Source organism: Chaetodon auriga, chromosome 24, assembly GCF_051107435.1.
Source record: "Chaetodon auriga isolate fChaAug3 chromosome 24, fChaAug3.hap1, whole genome shotgun sequence".
NCBI lineage: Eukaryota > Metazoa > Chordata > Actinopteri > Chaetodontiformes > Chaetodontidae > Chaetodon > Chaetodon auriga.
The window spans coordinates 8,851,292-8,871,339 of NC_135097.1; the positions used below are offsets into that span (position 1 = coordinate 8,851,292).

The 20,048-nt window shown below is 42.9% G+C and overlaps 2 protein-coding genes across 6 annotated transcripts in view; both read left to right on the top strand.

Moving 5' to 3' along the window:
• Positions 1-3,200: 3,200 nt before the first annotated feature.
• On the top strand, positions 3,201-4,830 carry LOC143317088 (doublesex- and mab-3-related transcription factor A1-like). Its single transcript, XM_076725040.1, has 2 exons — positions 3,201-3,760; positions 3,971-4,830. The coding sequence occupies exons 1-2, from the start codon at positions 3,283-3,285 to the stop codon at positions 4,747-4,749; spliced, it is 1,257 nt and encodes a 418-aa protein (XP_076581155.1). The 5' UTR covers positions 3,201-3,282; the 3' UTR covers positions 4,750-4,830.
• Positions 4,831-5,697: 867 nt separating this feature from the next.
• LOC143316832 (glucosidase 2 subunit beta-like) overlaps positions 5,698-20,048 on the top strand; it is a 124,356-nt gene continuing 110,005 nt past the window's right edge. For 3 of the 5 annotated variants that reach the window (XR_013076626.1, XR_013076627.1, XM_076724540.1), the window contains exons 1-6: positions 5,706-5,915; positions 6,303-6,419; positions 7,555-7,650; positions 9,798-9,855; positions 10,824-10,941; positions 15,586-15,715. Coding sequence is in view for 2 of the 5 variants with exons in the window: in XM_076724540.1 (XP_076580655.1) it covers positions 5,834-5,915; positions 6,303-6,419; positions 7,555-7,650; positions 9,798-9,855; positions 10,824-10,941; positions 15,586-15,715 (601 nt within the window). In the remaining 3 variants the exon portion in view is untranslated. Of the gene's footprint in view, positions 5,916-6,302; positions 6,420-7,554; positions 7,651-9,797; positions 9,856-10,823; positions 10,942-15,585; positions 15,716-20,048 lie in introns of all 5 variants that reach the window. The other 2 variants (XR_013076625.1, XM_076724539.1) reach the window with 1 other exon arrangement.

Genomic DNA, 20,048 nt, shown 5'->3' on the forward strand with positions numbered 1-20,048 from the left:
CAGAGACACCAAGTCCAACAGCACAGCAACAGTCAGCATCCCCTGGCACGAAAATAAAAACAGAGGAAATGATCTTGAAAGCTCGACTAAAAGCAAAGTTGCTTGTTGAACTCCGCTGAGACCACACACGTCACATGGAACACAAATCAGTTTACTCTGTGTTGTTTTTTTTTTCTCTTTCCCACAAAGTTTTAACACAACAAAGTAACAGTGACATGAAAGTCCAACAGCGGGAGAGAGACTTAAATTCACATAAAGGGAAATGAAAGGGAGTGAATGTGTCGATCACAGCAGCAGCCCAACCAACCTGATGGCCTTCGCTGGTGGCCGTTCGCCCGTCAGCGGTGAAGAGGAGGCTACTGTGTGGCACTTAAATGACAAAGGTGTGAAATGAGAGATGAGAACGTAAACACTCAAAGGTTAAGACGCCTCGTAGGCTGAAAGAGAGGCAAATTTGTTGTAACTTGAGTGCTGCATTTTCAGAAACAATGCAGCAGTGTCAAAGCTAAGATACGTTTCCACATGATTCTGTAGCGTCTGTGACTCAGAGATGGCAACAATGACATGATCTGAGTTTGTGCATCAGAAGACTTGCAGCTGCAGGACAATCATCTAGGATACAAACCCACTACAGTGTGAAATCTGAATGCACAGCGTGTCTTTATAGAACACTATTAAAGAAAAGATTTGCTTCCAGATGTCATGATTTACTGCCTAATGATGGGCTTCTCTTCCTCTACCTCCTTAACCCCCACCCTCCTTCTCTCCATCTCTCTGACAGTGGCAGACATAATCAGGTTTTGTGAGATTTGGCAGTAGATTAGCAGCCACCTTGCTTCAGATAAGAAGCTTCACAGATAAAGCCCTGTCCTAGGAGGCACATGGCTGTGATTAAACGCCATATCTGACATGAGTAGATCTGTTAAGAACACAATTAAGACACTGTCTAGCCATATCTACTCTAACTGCACTTGTCCCTGCTAATCCCTCGTTCTGAGTTGGGGGTGATGTTGAAATATTCTGACTAAACCAGATCATCTGTGCAAACGGTGGAACTGAATGCAAGGTTTTCTATGATGCAAAGATAACAGCAGTGTATACTGTACTAGTTGTTCTGTAAATTAGATTATGATCGAGTGACACAAACTAGTTGCGAAATGACCTTATCTCAAGGTGAAACCGATCCGGTTTGAATGCTCTTAAACAAACAAGGCCTTGTAGTAATCCTATGATCCAGAGACAAACAGAAGAGGCAGTAAATGAGTAAATATAACACCACAGCTTTTATCCATAATCCAATTTAAAGAGGCTTTTCCAAAACAGCTATTTTGGTCCCATTTTCCTCCTCTGGGTAATTAGAAATAAGACTGAAACAGAACCTTTCTAAGAGCTCAATACATAAGGACACACATATTTACAGAGGCTTTTTAACACCACGCTGCCTCCAGCCACCCTTCCTGCAAGAAAATGCTGTAACTGGTCCATATAAACTGCCTTAGTGGTCTGTATAAAGAGCCAGGTGAGAGCAGCTTAATGCGCCTGGATAAACTCGCCAGCCACAAATCCAAACCTCAAATTCCACTTCACAGTGGATGCAATGATAAAAGCTGCATGTGCGTCTGCACAGCATCGGCATCGCTGGCATTTATTCATGTTTTTAGCATTCTTTGTTGATGGATGCATTTTAGATTATCTTCATGTCCTGCACAGCTGGAGTGACTCTGTACCAACCCCTATCTATCAAGGCCCATAACTTGTGGAACATCTTTCTGCAAATAGCAGACTCGCTTCTCAAATCCTCTTTCTGTACGAGTCATTATCAGGATGCTTTTGTTACGACAAATGCCTGTACACACACATGCACATATTTTATGTTTTCTGCACAATATATGTTTTCTCTTTGAGTATGTGCATGCATGCAGTGTCATGGGGCAGGTGGGCAGGCATGCTGCTGATAAGATTCATCACTTAAGCACTGATGGAGCAGAAGAGGGGAAAAAAAGTACTGCCTGTCACTCATAAGTTTTGCTTTCGAAAACAGTAATCCTCTTTTATCATCAAGTTGAAACACCTACCGGCCTGTGTGTGTGCTAAGTAGTAATATTAGAGACTAATAATAGCTACGCCTGCCTCAAATCATTGTGTATTATACCATAAGCAAGTTTCCCGGCCTCTGCTGTAGCAGACCTTCCTCCGAGATGCCATTCAGGGATTCATTATCTCTGTGAAAGAACACAAGGGGGTTGAGTGCTTCCATCCACTGCCTCTTTAACCCACATCCATTATTCAGAGATAGTCTAGTGGAGTCAGAACTGCAGGGAGACCAAGAGAAGCCACTCTCTGTCTCACTCTTACATCTACAGATGATTAGGAGATGTCTAATAGCTGAGGACACTCTCATTAACATTTCAGTTACCATTTTTAGCGTTTAGTTTTTGCAGATTACATGTCCACTGTATGCAAATGTAGAGGAAGGCAGTGTGCTGATGTGCACATGCAGGGCCGACAGTGTTGTAGTTATGTGTCTCCCTTAGTGATTGCCACTGTTTGTCATATTATGTTCAAGTTTCCTTCTGTGTAGTAACAGTAAAGCAAGCTGCAGCTTGTAACTGGATCCTGGTAGAATGGAGAGAAATGAATGAAACATGTGACAAGGTGCGATTAGTTATCCACCAATCTTGCTGGGTGTTTGTTGACAGATGGGTCTTTTGTCAAGGTAATGCCAGTACAGAATAACCAGGTAGATAATTACCTGTTGCTTTTGTGGCTATTAGGGCCATTGTTGTGTTAAAAACATCCTAATAGTGAATATTCAGTGCTCAGGAAGGCAACCAAAGGGGGTTATTGTAGCTAGTTGACCTGAGGCAACGTTTTTTCCTTTCTGTTTTGAAAAAGCTTCTTGTTAACCATTTAAAAAAAAAAGTTCCCTTTCCATCCCTGGTGCATATTAACGCAAACCAAAACTTTTATGCAAATGTGGATGTAATTTCCAGCAGATCTCAGTTTCTCACTTTTTCTTCAACTGCAGCTGCATATTGGCTCAGTTGCACCAGATCAGACCTCTATTCACCCGGGATGCAAATAAACATGATAGGGTATTAAGAGGCTGGAGAGGAAAGGGGTGTGACGAGGGTGTTGTATTTCATGTCAAACCACCTGGAGAGAAGACACTTAAGGCGCGCCGGCTAAGGGTGCAAGCGGCAGTAGAGAGACGCCAGTCACTAAAGAAGGCCACATCGCTCTAATAACTGCTTCAACTTTGCGTTTGCGCCCTCTCAGGAAATGGACAGCAGGATCAGACCGCTTGGCCTGGCCGGGCACACCGCCAGCCCGCTCGGTGGTTTAACGGTGCCCCCTTCCCTGCTACGACCTCCGCCTCTCTTCCTCCGGGCTTGTAACCCCGCGCTGGAGAGGGGGTACCCCCGCACCCCGAAGTGCGCCAGGTGCAGAAACCACGGTGTGGTCTCCGCGCTCAAAGGCCACAAGCGCTTCTGCCGCTGGAGAGACTGCGTGTGCGCAAAGTGCACTCTGATCGCGGAGAGGCAGCGGGTGATGGCCGCGCAGGTGGCCCTGAGGAGGCAGCAGGCCCAGGAGGAGAGCGAGGCCCGGGAGCTCCGGCTCTTGTACCCCGGCTCGGGGATCGGCGGGGAGACAGGGATCCCTCAGGGCTCACCCGTAGGCCCCGGGGTGCCAGCAGTTACCGGCAGCACTCCAACAGCTCCCAGTTTTGATGTTATTGCAGCGGAGAACCAAAAAGATGGTAAGTTGAAAACAAAACAATATTAATTGGAGACTATTTTATCCTGTTTAAAAACAGAAAGCTTATAATAATTTCAATGCATGAAACAAATTAGGTTTATTTGCAGTTTGAGTAATATTCGAGTTACCACAAAATAATACAAAACATTCGCTTTTGGACAGAGACTTCATCAAATGATTTTAAACCACCTGTTTTTTGTCTTTATTTCAGAGGACAAATTGAGCAAGTACAACTTTTACAACGGATTCGTGGGTCGGCCCCTGTTTGCTGCCCACTCCGCACGGCTGCCCTCTCCAAACGACAGGAAGGACCTGTCTCCAACCAAGGACAACACCACCTCATCCACGGGTGACAGGGCAAGTCCATCCCCGGTGTTTGATCACATGGAGAGTCCACAGAGGTCGCTTTCCTCCTCGGATCCGGAGTCAGGCGGCGAGATGGAGAAACCCAAGGACTTCCCGAGACTGGACCGGGACCCCACTGACATCATGGCCAAGATATTCCCCCATCAGAAACGTGACACCCTGGAGTCTATGGTGAGAACATGCAAAGGCGACATTGTCAGATCCATTGAACTGGTGCTGAGCTCCAAAGAGAGCAAAAGTGACTCTGACAGCGTGTCTCTGGCTAATCACCCAAACACACTCAGGCCGTCTGCCGGGGTGCCTGGAGCGCTCGGTGCTCTGGGGAACAAGTCTGCTTTCTCCCCGCTCCACATGCCACCCACGGCCGCCGGGGGAGACAGTCTGTACGGGCTCAGCCCTCGCCTCGCTGTCAGCCCCCTGCGGCTGGCCTACTCCTCTGCAAACGGTGGCATGGCAGGTTTTATGTCTCCATACGTGCCATCTGGACTGATGCCCGTGTTTCCACTGCGTCCACCCTTGGACTCATATTCCTTCCCGGGCATGATCCGAGACCTCTCTTACCTTCAGAGCAAGGAGTCACTATGCAGTACAGGTCTTTACTCACGATTTAACAGTGAAAAATGACAAATTAAAAGCCTACAAGTGAAAATTTTTATTCTTTAGTTAATCTTATTGTAAGTGGCCTTTCAGAATTACCCTTAAATCGCCTTTCACGTGCCTCAAAGTGCTGACTGAAAACTTTCAAAACTTGATTGTTTACATGCTGTAAAGATTGTTTATTATTAATAAAGTCGTCAAAATGTGCTCTTGTACTATGTGTCCATGATTGTGTGCCTATATTAGCTTATAGGATGACATAAATCTCTCTCTTTATCTATCCGTGGAGATACATTTCCATCACCCATCTTCAAATTGTCATTATATCACAGGAAGTGATGCGTGTTATTAATGAGAATAAAACGTTGATATAGAACGTCACGGTACTGACATGTGAGTTGAAACGTTTAAGAGTTACAATGTTATAATGCAGTGAATAAACAGAACATTGGCAGGAACGTTTCAAGAAGAGACTGAATGGAACGCCGGAATGTCACAGTATTGGATAGTTACAATGAAGCAAATGCCTGTCGTCATTTAAGTGTTACATTTTATGAATTAAACTTCAGAACGTCAAAGCGTTGTAATGTTACAATGTATTGTATGCGTCACAGAACGAGACCGTTCAGGATCGAGTCAGAATGTGTTCGGTTGTCAGGGAAGTTTCTGCCCCCTCCCCTGACGTCCTCACCAGCCTGCCTGCTGTGCCAATGCTGGTCACATCACACGACGTTACCCGACACTTCTTGCAGACGAGACAGCGACAGAGACGTTTATTCTAAATGACAAAGGTATGTTACTAAAATACCTTCCTTTGCATTCATTCTTTCCTTTTTAAAAGACGTCCATAGATCCTTAGTAACTATGTGAACAAGTGTAGTTCGTTCTCCGCCTCGGAAAGCCATTCTCACTCATGATTGGTTAACGGAACCACATTGGCTCGGATAAGAACCAGTAGGAAGCGTCAGAGGCGTCACGTGACCGCATGTTTCAGGAAGTGAGGCAATGGCCAGTTTTAAATGTTTGTTGTGCTGCATATCATGAGTTTGAAACACCTTTGAGCGGGTTTTTGTGAGGCGGGGGGAGACGGTTTACAACTCTGCCATCTGACATGCGTTTCCATATTATTATCGCCGCTGTCTTTTGGTGTGGTTTCGTAAACTCGCGGAAAATAAGAGGGATATCTTCGTCCTGTAAGTTGACTGTCCCCTTGTAGCTAGCTTAAGGCTACGTAGCTATAAGACTGCATGGTGTAACGTGCTGTGTCTTAAACAGCTCAGTAGCTTAAACATCGACAACACGCTGCAAATTCTTACGAAGCTGTCTTCTCTCCATATAGTTTGTAACAACTGTACACAACATTTTAAGTTTCTTCAAGGTGGAAGCAATAACATCAGACCTATAGTTTGAATAGCATTTCTTCCCAGACTCTGGACCTCAGCACCGATCTTTTAACCTGAAATAAATGTTACGAGAGGCAAAATGTTGTTCTAAGTCTTCTCCTCATTTTGGTTGCATTTCTAGCTACACCTCAAGGTCATCAACCTGCATGACTCTGTCATGTTTTCATTCTGTAACAGACAAGCGGTTCTACAGGGAGAGGAAGTCCTTCCTGTGCATTGATGGATCGAAAATCATCCCCTTTGAGCAAGTGAACGATGATTACTGCGACTGTGAAGATGGCTCTGATGAACCAGGTAAAAAGTTAACCCAGTTCACCAATGTTTGCAAAGTGACTCACCACTGTGTGACCTGTGTGAACGGTTAACAATTACTGCACACTGAATATCTGCAAATGACATTTAACTTGATATTGAATGGTCATTGCAGACCTCAGTAATGGACTGCACTACGTCTCAAATAAACTCACACCGGCACATTTGAAAACAGACTGTATGCCGTTCAGACTTGACGCCTGCCCTCCTGAGACTAGGCCACGAATGAATGTATCAGACACGCTTCATTTCGGTACCATGTCATCTCGTGGCCCCTCCCTCGTGGGATTAGGAAACATATAAAGCCTTTACAGAACATCATCATCAACTCCTCAGTGACTCTGTCTGAATATTGGCATGTAAATCTGTTGTTCCTTGGGGAGTCAGAAGCCTTCAAAACTGTGCCTGAAGTTGAACAATGAGGATTTGCACCATTAAGTGAAGGACTCATTAAATTACCCATTTTACTCACAATTTCTGCTCAGTGGAACAAGTCCATTGTCTGTGCTGTGCACTCGTGCCTGTTCAGTGTTTATCCGAGAAGATTACGGTGCTTTTTAAAGACTTGATGTGATTTGTAAGCCACCAAACAATCTATTTGGCAGCTAAAGTACATAATCTACCTTTGCTTCTGTTCTGTACCGCTGGGGTAAATCCAACCCGTACCACTGTCTGCTGCTTCCGTATAAACACCCTAATGAACATCTACTCATTACAGACAGAATGGGGAAGAAAAAAGGCAAGAAGTGTTTTAATCAAAATTGAGTATGTTGATAATGTGGAAAATAGGAAAATGTAGACCAGGAGGTAAAAACTTCCTGGAGCTCAGGTTTCTGCAGTTTGAGCTGTATCTAATTTGCATGTAGTAATTTAAATCATATTTGCGTATGTAGTCCGTTAACACTTAAAACAAAAAATCAGAACAACTTCCTAGTTCCACAGCCAGAACTCCAGCATCACCTGTCCAAGTGCATGTTAGCAAGTTTGAAAAGGTACATGCTATATGTTAGTCACGTCAGCCCCTGTGCATGCGTTATAAATAGTTTTGATGATATTCATTTGCCTCTGAGAGTTAGCTTATTATGCAGTGCTGACCTCTGCTCCTGCCCCTGTGTAGGCACCTCAGCCTGTCCTCGTGGCCGATTCTACTGCACCAATCTGGGTTTCCGCCCACACTACATCCCATCGTCGCGAGTCAATGATGGCATCTGTGGTGAGGATTTTTGCATTGCATTATATTAAACGTAATGATACTCTCCCGAGAGGTGACTTTAATAAACTTTGCAGAATCTTTTGAAGTGAGGCAACGTATCAACGATGTTTTCTGCTTCAGCATTTTTCAAGGACAACAAGGGCAGCGCTGCAAGTGCTGAGGGTGATGAACAGATTTATTCTTGCAGAAAATGAATCGCCATCTTATTTGTTTCAAAATAGCTCGTGGAAAGGTTTGATGCTGAATGTGCTCTCTAATATCTTGCAACTTAATTAATTTCGTGGGCGGTTGTGATGCTTTAATCAGAATAGTTCATGTCCCTTTTTTTATCGGGTAAGAAGTCGTTCTGTTTGCTTTTTCCCCTTCTGTGTGTTTTGCAAACACGGGCAGGAATTCATATTTTACATGATGTCAAAAAAGCTGACATGTTGGTGTACAAACTGTCACTCCTTTTGTAGAACAAACAAACAGATGAAGTAGACACAGCAAACAAAACCTGGCCCTCTAACACACACATGCCGAAATGCGCTCGCTCGCTCTCCTCGCACAGTTTTCCTTGAAAAACATCCTGTCCCTTTCCTCAAGGCCTCTCCTCATTCTTTCTTGTAAAATCTGCCGCGCTCCGTGCCTAATCAGATAGTTTTTCAGCCCCCTTTCTCATCCACGTTTGTTCTCCTGTAGCTCTCCACTTTGTATAAAATCAATACATTCTGTCGTCGACATTTCCTCTCTGTCACCAGCGCTTTCAGCAGCAATAGACGGTATGCAACTATTTCAGGTAAAAAAAAAAAAAAAAAATGAAGGAATGAAGAATGAAAGAGCAGTAGCGGAATATTCCTCAAAGCTTCCTTCTCCCTTTCCTCCCTCCTTTATTCTACTCCCACCTGTCTTCTCACACCTTCCCTGCCTTGAATGGAGCCACTTAATAGCTAACACGTTGTCGCTTTTTCCTCTTCGACTGGTTCTTCAGAGATTTTCATTGGCTTCCCTATCTGGGCTCTAAAGCTCTTGTTCCACCGGTCACCAATGTGGTTCCGGATAATTGAGAAATGTCACACTGTGCCCACTCTCTTGGGTGAAACATCTGAGCGAAAGCCAGGTCTGAGCCTAACACTGTGCAGCTGATCTTATAAGTGGCTGATCTCAAGAGACCCTCTCTGAAACAGAGAGAGAGAGATATCATGCAGACACAAAGATCTGATCTTCACAGAGGATGAGAAATAACTGGTTAGATTAACAGTATCTACATTTTACATTTGGTGGTTTTGTCAGTGTAAGACAACTGGTGTAGATATGCCATTTAATGATCGTTAATGGTCAATATTGGCAGTTGGAGCTAATATCAAAATGACTCTACAATTGAGCATTATGTAGTTTTTTAGCTGCTTTTTACTCTTCAGTCTTTGTGTGGGTTAAACAGACAGTGTAGAGGTGCTAGTAGGCAGATTTTGTTACCTTTGGATAGAGCCGTGCTAGCGGCTTTCCTCTGTTTCCAGCCTTTATGCTAAGCTAAGCTAAGTGGCAGTCAGCGTTAGCTTCATATGTACTGTTTAGACATGAGGAAAAAAAAAAAAACCCCAAAAAACTTCTCATCCATCTCTTGACAGGTAAACAAATCAATGCATTCCCCCAAATGTCTGTTCCTTAAATATGACGCTTTGATTAATCATTTTATCTATGAATTGTCAGAAAAAACATGGCCATTATAATTTCCCACAGCCAAAATGACACCTCAAATGTCTCGTTTTGTTGAAAACCCTAAACTACTCAGTTCAGACAAAGCACAGCAGCAAATCCTCCCATCTGAGCAGCTGGAACAAGTGAACATTTGGCATTTTCTCCTTGAAAAATGACTGAAATCATGAAGTGATTATCAGAAATGTTGAGCTGATTAATCGATTAAAGATTATAATGGTCAAATTTTCACTTTTTATAATGAGTGATACTTTACTCCAAAGTACCTGAAACTGTTTTTATTGAGTTTTGCTTTTAACTTCAAACTGTCTTCACTCCTGTTCCCAAATCATGTATTGATCACGTTATGAATAATACAGACGTATTGCTCACCTCTCCTTGCTGATGATGTTGAATGCTCTTCTGTTCTCTTGTATGTGCATTGGATTGGTTTCTCCTGTGTCTCGTGCCAGATTGCTGCGATGCTTCAGATGAATACAACAGCCACGCTCACTGCCAGAACACTTGCTGGTCAGTTGAACCAAAACTGAGATTCAATATTTATAAAATAACACATGCAGATTTTGACTCAAAACGTGGCATTAGAGGCCCACGCGCAGCTAAAGGAATAAACATCCAAGCAGTCCATTTACTGTAGGTTTTTGTATCAAACAGGACATTTTGGGCAATTTGGTAAAAATGCAGATCTTGTTAAATCCAAGTTGTCTTTCACATAAAGCTATTTATCACAGCGTGAGTGTGATAGACAGTTCACTTGCTGCGCTCATTGGAGAGTGACTCATTCACTGTGCCACCAGGGGGCATGGTGTCACTATGATTTAAAACTTGATGTAGTTCAGGCCATCACTTGTAATGCATATGCATCACAATATTGATTTGAAGAGTTCATCCATGATAAAGACAGATCTGACTCACCACCTCGTTATACTGTAAAATGTACTCTCAATAACCCCATCCAGAGGTGTTTTTGATGCAGATAATTTAGTTTCCACAGGATAGAAATTATATGCCGCATAGATGGTACAAATAGATGTGTTTATATTTATCAGAACGCAGGCTCCTGCCAGATCAGATTTATCAGCTTCTCTGAGCTGCACTGCAAACCATACTATGATGCTGAAATGCAGCCCGCTGTGTAAATGTAACTTCTAATACAGTAACCCACTTCTGTTGTTGACAGTCCTCTGTTATTTCATTCACTGCCATTCGCCCCAAACCCACATACAAGCAGAATATATCTCATTATGTTTTCACAAGGTCCGCACTCATATTATGTTTGCCAGACTTCAGAAACAATTTAGCTCAGCCACAGAGCATCAGCCCCCATTTTATTTACTCTTCTATTTTCCCATTCGGATTCCTGCTGCATTGTGGGCCCTTAAAAATTGGATTGCACCATCTCTGTGACCGTAGCAGGGGTGGCCGATGTTTTCTCAGTAATGATGGGACTGTGCATCCCCTGTCTCGCTCTCCTCCAGGAATCTGGGACAGAGGGAGAGAGCATACGTGGAGGGCCAGATGAGGACCTTGGACGAGGGTTTGCAACTCAAGCAGCAACTGATTGAGGAGGGAGTGCTGCTGTGGAGGGAGAAACAGGTACACTGTATTCTGCTGAGGGAGCTGCTGCTGCATGAAGTAGTAACAGAGGATAGTCAAAAAGGTTTTCCTGCAAAAGCTTTATCCTGTTCCTGTTGTAGAAAGCAGTTACTTTCACTTGTGTTTCACTGCTTTTCGAACTTTAGTTTAGTCTGACCTGCACAAAACATACACCAGGTTAATTACGTGGTCTATGTCTCATCTATGTGTTTTCAGTTAATGTCTCAACTGGTAGAAAATAGGCGAACATACGTTGTTGGGAAGTAGAAACACCCTAAATGAAGTTTTAATACCTATAGTATCAAGAATACTACAGCAAAAATAATTCAGAACTGACTTTACACAAAGGAAAGGGTTAGATAAATATTACAGAGACACATGTTTTCAAATAAGTGGATTTCTACATAACAAAACATCCTTTCAGTGTTACAGAAGGCCTGTTATTCCAGGTGTGTAATAATGAATCAGGTTTGTATGGAAATTTGGCCTTTAATTCAATGTGTGATCAATAAATCTCAAACCCCTAAATATGAGAGAATTCCCACATATCATAGTTTATGTTTTATTCCATAATAGTGAAATGAAATAAAGCTGAATAAGCCCAAATATTCATTATGTTGACACGGTCATCTATTACAGAAAACTGACCCTGGATCTGCCACGAACGATCTAATCACATCTCTGCTGAGAACTCGTGAGACAGCCACTGTCGCCGCTAATGACCTCCTTCAACCTTTGGCGGCTCTTTGTGACTGTCGTGTCAAGGTGTCAAAGCTTTAGATTCGCTGTGTTTTTTCCTCCCCTTTAGTTTCCTCCGGTTCATGGTATTCCTTACCAGGATGCAAAGCGTGTCCCGTAGCCTGCACGATGAACACTGGCCTGTTGTCAGAGCCCATCGCAGTCAACATGGTGAAGCCATGGGTGTGCTCTGAACTGCGGCACACACTCATGTATGTTGTGAACTAATTTGTGGCTGCTGCATTCGCTGAATTCAGTTTGCTCTGAAACGCAGCAGCTCTGGAATATTTGGTTGCTGTCTCGAAGCGCTGTCTTCTTTTTTTTTTGTCTTTTGTTACTGTCAGCTTCCAAATTACAGCAGAATGCCCCTAAAATTATCATGCAAACGCTCCAGTGTGCCTTTGCCTTGTACTTACTGTGTATAGATATTTTTCTGTTATTCTCAATAGATTTAATTAACTTTTCACCCTGACTACTTGTTCTGCCGCTCGGTAACTGTACTGTTATTACCTGGCTCGCTAGCCAACACACTTGATTGATAGGGACGTCGGGGTTAATTTGCTTTTATGCGTGCTGTGTCCTGCTCTAAATGAGCAGCTTGTGTTCTGTGATATTGTTTTGACCATACATGTTCGTGGCATCTGCTGCTACAGGCGTCTGCTGTGCAGTTTCCATCACCGGCCTTAGCCTGCTGTGCGCTTAGTTTTTGCCATTTTTGCCACAATGAGATGTTCGCTGCCTTCTAGCTGGAAGAACTGTCAAAAAGCGTCTTTCCAGCCACTAACTCACCCCATTTTAGCAAAAAGAAGCACACCACTATATCATGATTGCATGCGAAAATGTCTTTATTATATCATATTCTTTTACTGCCATAAGCTTTGCCGTCTTTCAGGATTTCAGATGTAACTGTGCTTCATTTGCGCTCACTCTAAAGCAGTAAGGAGTAAATGGTTCGGGGTAAGTCGGCACAAGTAAACAAGCACGGAGTCATCAAGCCCATTTTGAATCGACATGTTCCTTTACAGAACTTCCAGCTAGGCAGAAACGACTTCACAGCTTTTCCTCCGCTCTCCATTTGCACATTTAGTTCAACAAGCACTAGGCCAAATTAGAAACCGGAGCCCTGCAGTTCGGTGCAAATTAAATTTGGCAGCTCAGGGTCTCTTTAGATGTTTGTAAGTCATATTTACTGGTTCAGCGGTCTCACTAGTTAGCATTATCTTCATTTAGGAAATTCAAGTTGCCCTCCTTGCACTGTTTGATGGTCAAGTCTCGCTCACGTGCTTCATTTCCCTTTCTTTCGTGCATCGGCGAGCACTGTAAGGGTATCGTTCAACATGTCGTTATGGTCATTAGAATATGTTTTTGGTACTCTGAAGGACTCATTGGCAGCTGTGAAATGTTGCTGCAGCACATTTCACAGTTCTCTAAGTTTCTCAGGGCTGCTCTCAACCCTTGTGTTGTTTTGTGCATTATGTGAGGTATTACTTTATCTCAAGGTATTTCAGAGCACTTTACAGCACCGGTTGGTTTAAGAAATGCATTTCAAGAATGTCAGTCCTGTTTAAAATATGTATTGCTTGTAATGGGAGATGCAGTTAGAAAGAAACCACTTATTTGACAACAGAGATTCGAACTGAAGGCCACTTTTTTGTCATGCATTTGCCAGCTGATGGTCTCTGAGCGTGCACCCTGTGCTCTTCTTCTCTGTTCCCCTCTGTTTTCTTTTTCCGTGTTCTTTTCTGTGGCGGCTGATTGGCAGATCGAGGCTGAAGTGTCACCCAGCCCTCCTCGCCCAGCCGCACATTGTGATCCTCTTCCTCTCATTGTGTCTCTGTTGATATGGCAGCCTTACCTCAGGGGCCTCGTCTCAGAAACCTTACACAATGACTCAAAAGTGAGCTGCTCCTGCGGTTCAAGGGTTAAAGAAGATTCTGGAACAGGATGCCGGAAAACTTTTTAAGCAAATTAAAGCCTTTACACAGCGAAAGCTGAGTGGAGTGTGTCAGCACTGCGCTCCCTAGAACCAGCAGAAATTGGGATGCTGCTGTCGATTGAATACAAATTGGTATTCAATAAAATCCTCTTCAGGAAGTTTGTGATTATCTTTCTGTTGATTGCCCACTGTAAGTGTGCGTGCTAAAGCAAGGAATGGTGTGCAGCGTTTGGCTACTGCTCAGTCCTTTTAAAGCTATTTTTTCCTCTTCCTGGCATAGCTTTGTCTGAATTTTGTCAGGGTTTCAGAGGAACATATTGTGCTTTTTCTGCGCAGCTTTGCAAGAGTTAACTCAGCAGGAAGAAGCCTCAAACGCTGTGCACTGAATCAGCACTCCTTGATCTTTTAACCCCAATGAGAAACAGTATCATTTTCACTCATCCCAACTGGATTATTGCTTATTTTTTTTTCAGATTAATATGTGACTCAACAGAAAGTCTTCTTTGCAGAACTCGGATTTTTCAGTGCAGAAATCTTATGGAAGCACAAATACAGTTTGCATTAGTTTCTATGGAGGAACATTTTTACATGGGTGTTATTCACAAGTAAATATCTTCTTATGCACTCAAAATGGAGCCCATAAATCACTGCAGCAGACTGAAGGAGCCTAAGCAAGCAGCGTGGCCTAGAAAGGTAGTCATCCCTATCCGAACCAAGCAGAATCCATCACCGCAGTATGAGAGTCTCTGAGGAGAGATCGGAAGGTGGTATTGACACACACACACACACACACACACACACACACACACACACACACAAAAAGGGACTTCTACTCTTTCATATTAATTGGTCCATTACGGAGAGTGATGATGGGTTACGCTTGGTTGTCAAAAGCTGTCATTTGTGGTGTGACAGCAACTCCTCCTGATGCAAGTGATTTAAATAGTCCATTGTGAAGGCCCGAGTACTGCAGCACAGGTTTTTGTATATATATGGGCAAGATGTGGTCCGGAGGTTGATGCATAAAGAAAGACACGGAAAGAGGAGATAAGAGCAGAGACAAATTAAATCCTAATATTCTGCTAATGGCACTGCAGGCGCAACTTTCTCTCAATGAATTAGACGCTGTGCATCAATTATCCCCTCGTCAACAGTTGTATTGTTTAACTATTAATGTTATATTCTTCAAATGCTAACTTTACCTTGCTAACATGCTCACCGTGGCAACGCTAACATGCTCCTGTTTTCCTGGTAAAATGTTAACCATGTTCACCGTCGTGTTTGCGTGCTAGCATTAGCTAATTAGCAGTCTGAGTATGATGGAAATGCGTTCAGTTTTGCAGGCATTCAGCTGTAAACCAAACTTTTTCGAGTGATGATGGTGCTCGACGGAAATTCAAAGGATCACCAGAGTGATTACAATTTTTCCTGAGGGGAAGTTGAATGTTTGGACCTAATTTCATTGCAAATTAATCACTGGATGATGAGACATTTCTCGCAAACAACAGACAGATTGGCATTGCCATCCCTCAGGCAACAACACTGTCATGGCTGAAAATGCTCCAGAATGGTTCACATGTGTCCAAACTGGAAAACAGTAGCTCTGCAATATGCTGAATCTACAATGACAGCCTCAGCAATACTGAGATTTGTTATTTGTTTTTATTTGCACTTTATTTGCAGGTGATCAATAACCATATCTTAAAGTGGCCCAAATCAGATTTTAAGATTGTATTTCTATGCAGATTTGAGCCACAAATGAGGGATGATACCAGGAAGAAGAAGAACTCAGAAATAAGTTTGATTGTGCCTCTTGTTTACAGACTGTAAACAAGAAAAGCATGGCACCAGCTAACTGTACTCTAACTGTGACTGAGTGGTATCAAAGTGTCCATCAGCTGGCAGCTTGATGTTTGCCATGTTTTGCTGATCTTAGACGTTGTGTTTGTCTCTGTATTGTCTCTCTTCAGGCTCAGCTCCGAGAGCTTCAGCAGGCAGCTGAGGACCTACAGATCAAATTAGAGGAACACAGGAGGAGGAAGCACGAGGCCGACCGACTCAAAGAGCAAACGTTAAAGGCGCTGGGAGCAGGGGACAGCAGTAAGTGTCTCAGAACCTTTAACCTGCCGTGATTCAGTTTGACTCAATTCAATCGGCAGAATTGCTCGAGTTTGTAGTTCATTGTACAGCGACCACGGGGCGGCTTCCATTTTATTTCAGCTCAGCCTTACCTCGAACAAAAGTAAATTGGCCTTCGCGCCTCGGGCCAGATGGTCAGGATGACAAATGGTAGAACTTCAGGAACATCTGGAAGGGTTAAATACAGATGCCTGTGCCATTGAAATAAATGGACTCGGAGAGGAGTGCTGAGCAGCAGCATATTGCAGTCCCACAGCTCTCCTTTTACATTCCTCAAACCTTCAGAGAGAAGTTGCTCATGACTCACAGGAAAATTCGCTTATCGCTCCGAGCACTAGCTGGCTCGGCATTTAAATGACGTTCAGACCCGCGTGTGTGGATGTACAGAACGTTGTGGGGCTGGATAGGAAATGGGCTCAATCATTTTTGCACCGAAGTCCATAAGGATTTAGAGTCATTATGTGTGTGCGGAGGGAAGGCAGGGGATGGAGATTGGTGGAGGTAAATTAGTGTCCGCATACCAAACAAAATGCACCAAACAACACGTTTCAATATGAGTTATTTCTTTTGCCTACTTTTCAACACTTTGCAGTCACGTTTCTCTTGTTCTTCACTGGTAATTGATCATCTGTCTAGTGTCAAACTGGCCCTCAAGTAAAAGTTCTGATTGCAATAAAGGTCATTAGGCTTTGCTGGTTCCTATGAGCACGTATCCGTCATGCGTTGCACTGTGTGAGCTGACCTTTGCTAGACGTCACCGGCCCCCCGTGTTCTTATGCCCGTCCTTTCCTTCTATTACTGCTCATCTTCGGGGCGTAACAACCATCACTTTTCATTTCCGTGGTCGTGTTGGCAGGTCTGTTGGGCATCCATCCAGACTTTTCTTTTGCAGTTCTAATGACAGTTTCTGTGTGTGTGTGTGTATTTGTGTGTGTGTGGCAGCATGTTGAAGTTGAAGGGATGTTTCACGCACTTTCAGGCTACTTATCAATCCTTTTTCCTGCCTGCAGCCTATGACGTTACATGTTGATAAATACATGAATGTTAGTGAATAAGTACCATTAATCTGCCCTCAGTAGGACCCTTTACTGCTCCTTTATGGGCCTAACTGTTATTATTTGGGTTGGCAAGTTGTAACGGCCCTCATGCATATTTTGATTTAATTCCTGGATTTGAAAAGCAGACGCAGTAATGCAGAGATTGTACAAGTGAAGTAATCGTGAAGAAGTATTTTCCCAATCTGTAATGTTTATATTTGATTGAATTTTAAATGTGATCTGGCTCATGCGTGGCCCTGAGCTTGTTTTTTTAATACTTCTCAGAAGAGCAAGCTAAGCAGTTGTGAATTTACTACCCTTTTTTTGAATTGCTGTGTCCCTGATAAAGTGTTAGGCAACATCTTAAAGATCACAGACTGCAGTAGCAGGTCATAAGTGCGGACATTACATTTACATATTGTGCGGTTCGCATGCCTTGAATCCAGTTCAGTTTCCAGGATTACAAAGCTCCTCTAAACTCAAAATACCATGAAATAAATGGCCACAGTTCCCTCTGTGTTAGTATAACTCTTTAACATCGTGTAATTTTGCCATCACGAGCTGTCAACAAGAGGCTAAGGGAGCAACAGTTATGACTCCTCTCACCCCTAATGCACTGACTAATACTGTTTAAACACGTCTCCTAACCTGTACATCTTGAGTGCTTCCACATTATTTGTTAAACCTTCAAAACAAATGCCCCAACAAAAAAGGGCCCAGGAGGACAAATATGGAGTCATCTCAATTAAAAATAGGAGCATCACAATAAAGACGCCGTGTGTTTTCATGACCGCTTCTCTCTCTTTATGACCTGCCAATAGCTTGTCTCAAAATAGGAATGAAAAGCCTAAAGAACAAGCAGCTGAGCCTGCAGAGAAGAACTTAACAGTCTTTCCCTGTGCTGCTGCTGTCACTCAGACGTGTCTCCAGGGCTTCATGTGCAGTTATTGAGAAGTTTTAAAGGGCCAGGTTATTTGCACCCTCAAAGAAAATTGCAGTTTTTCTCTGGGCTTTTGGTCCATTGAAACTGTAATTGCAGGACTTGGAGATTTGTAGATACTGGATATTGTTTTTACAGTATGAGTTTATTTAGCATGAGAAAATTAAAGCTTTTTTTTTTGGTGCCTGCTTTTACAAGAAGTGTTGGGAACTACAGTGCTAATGTGATACCGTCACACGGTGCAACAAATAATGCACATAGTGTATGATTACTATGTTTTTTAGGGTTTATTTGATTAGGACAGATAGCATAAACATAAACAAACCACATATTGCATGATGCAAACATATTGCATGTTGTTTTCACAGATTTATAGGACCACATCATTGAGCTGTATCTTGTCATTTCATTAGCTAGGTCAGTATTTACAGTTCTGCCAAAAGCATGCTCGGAAATCAGATTAAAACAGCGTTGAATAACAAAGACTTGCTGTTCCCGGCCGCTCGCAAAGGAGGCGCATCATATGTGCATGTTTTTGAAAAAAAAAAAAAAAACCTTTTTAATGCCAACCTCGATAAGCCTAGGGTTCACATGGAGGTCTCTTCCCTCTCTGATGATGTTTATTTGATCTGATCCCCTCATATAGAGACTTTCTGTATTTAACGTCGGTTACTGTCTTCAATGATACGCCCAAATATGCAAAGCTACACTGTCTCAGAGTTCACCCACAGTTTGAGGGGCTTTCCTCAAGTTCATCGTTAATCCAGCGGTTGACCTGATTTCTCCAGCAGACCTTTTCGCAAACCACCTCCCCGCTACTCGTGTTTTCCAGAGGAGCATGAGTGCAGTTGAACACCATACAGCATAAATGAAGTTGCTGTTATGCCTCTGCAGTCAAACCAGCTTCGTTCTTTGTAATCATACCGCAACACACGCACGTTTCCACATTAAATCCAGAAACTTAATCACTGAAAACGCTGAGAGAGATATCAAATCAGTCCCTTCATTTATGTCCAGTATGGACATAATTCACGGCCTGTCCGTTTTAATCTGAGAATTATACAATTTGACCTCAAAATGATGTCCGTGTTTGACATAATTCCATCCACTTGCTTGTTTACATTCACATTTTAATATCTGCTTGGTAGCCTTTTCCAACAATACAGTCATGCAGAATGATTTGATAATGTCAGAGTCACCCAGCAGTGGTCGACCCAAAGCAGTGTAAATGATAATTATTACGTAGTCAGACGTGTCAATTTGTGTTTATGCAGGCTTTCCATCCCCCTTTGAATCATTTGTGTCATTAGCAATTCATAAAACCGCACTGCAGTGCAACAAATAGCACCTTGTTCTCAGCAGATGGTATTGTTAGACTGACCAGAACATTTGATGCGTGAATAAGGAAACCACATGAGCATTCATTTGGTTAAAAAAAAAAAAAAAAAAAAATGGTGTGATACTTAAGCTTTTGTTATTCCAAGAGGGTTTACTTTATCTGTTTCCCTGCCATACATCACCCTTGGGGAGATCATTATTGTTTTTACCATATTAATAAAGTGATTTGACTAATTATCAGAGGAGGCCTGGAGGCACAGAGGTATGAGATATTTCATAAGAAAGTGCCAATTCCAGAAAAATAAGACATGATGATGCTTCCACCCGTGTTAGGATCTGAGCAAATTCAGGTGGGTGGAGCTCGTGCATTCGTTGTGTGTGGTTATCCTTCGCCTTATTATAAGACACCTTCAGGTGTTTTAGTTTATATTGGCACTGGAGAGGGTTTCGCACCTGTTTGCCATCTGTTTGGCCACTTATTTGTGAGCTGAGGGGAATTTTGTAGCATGTTTCCAGTTTTGCTTGTGCCGTCCCTCTGCAGTGCTATTAAACATCCTCCAGATGTGGTCTGGCTGATCCCATGTTTTTTGGATTGCGTTCTGTGTTCATTTAGCAGCATTGCCGTGCGTTTTTCCTTACCTGCATAAAATATCCAGATATGCATCAAGTGTTAATAATTTGTCATAGGTTTACTGTAGAAATATGTTTTTTCCCATCTCATTAAGCAAGTTGCACCCCCAAAAATGATCCCTTGACCCCAGTTTCACAACCGCTGGTTTAGTCTGAACCTGTCCTCCTCCCCTCGGCCCCGTCAGGTCGCGCTAACTCTGCTACTGAGCTTAATGAGTGACTTTTGTCAGGTGGGTTTGCAGTACATCTACCTCTTCTCTAAAAATACAGACCTTTGCTGTTTTTACTTTTGCCTCTCTCTGCTGTTCCGACACATTCAGGGTATAGTACATTCAACTTGCACTTGGGA

What these genes read in the sequence shown, in the direction of transcription:
- LOC143317088 (XM_076725040.1), top strand. Translation starts at nt 3,283, where the DNA reads ATGGACAGCAGGATCAGACCGCTTGGCCTGGCCGGGCACACCGCCAGC. An exon ending in AGCGGAGAACCAAAAAGATG is followed by an intron (nt 3,761 to 3,970) that starts GTAAGTTGAAAA and finishes TCTTTATTTCAG; the next exon opens with AGGACAAATTGAGCAAGTAC.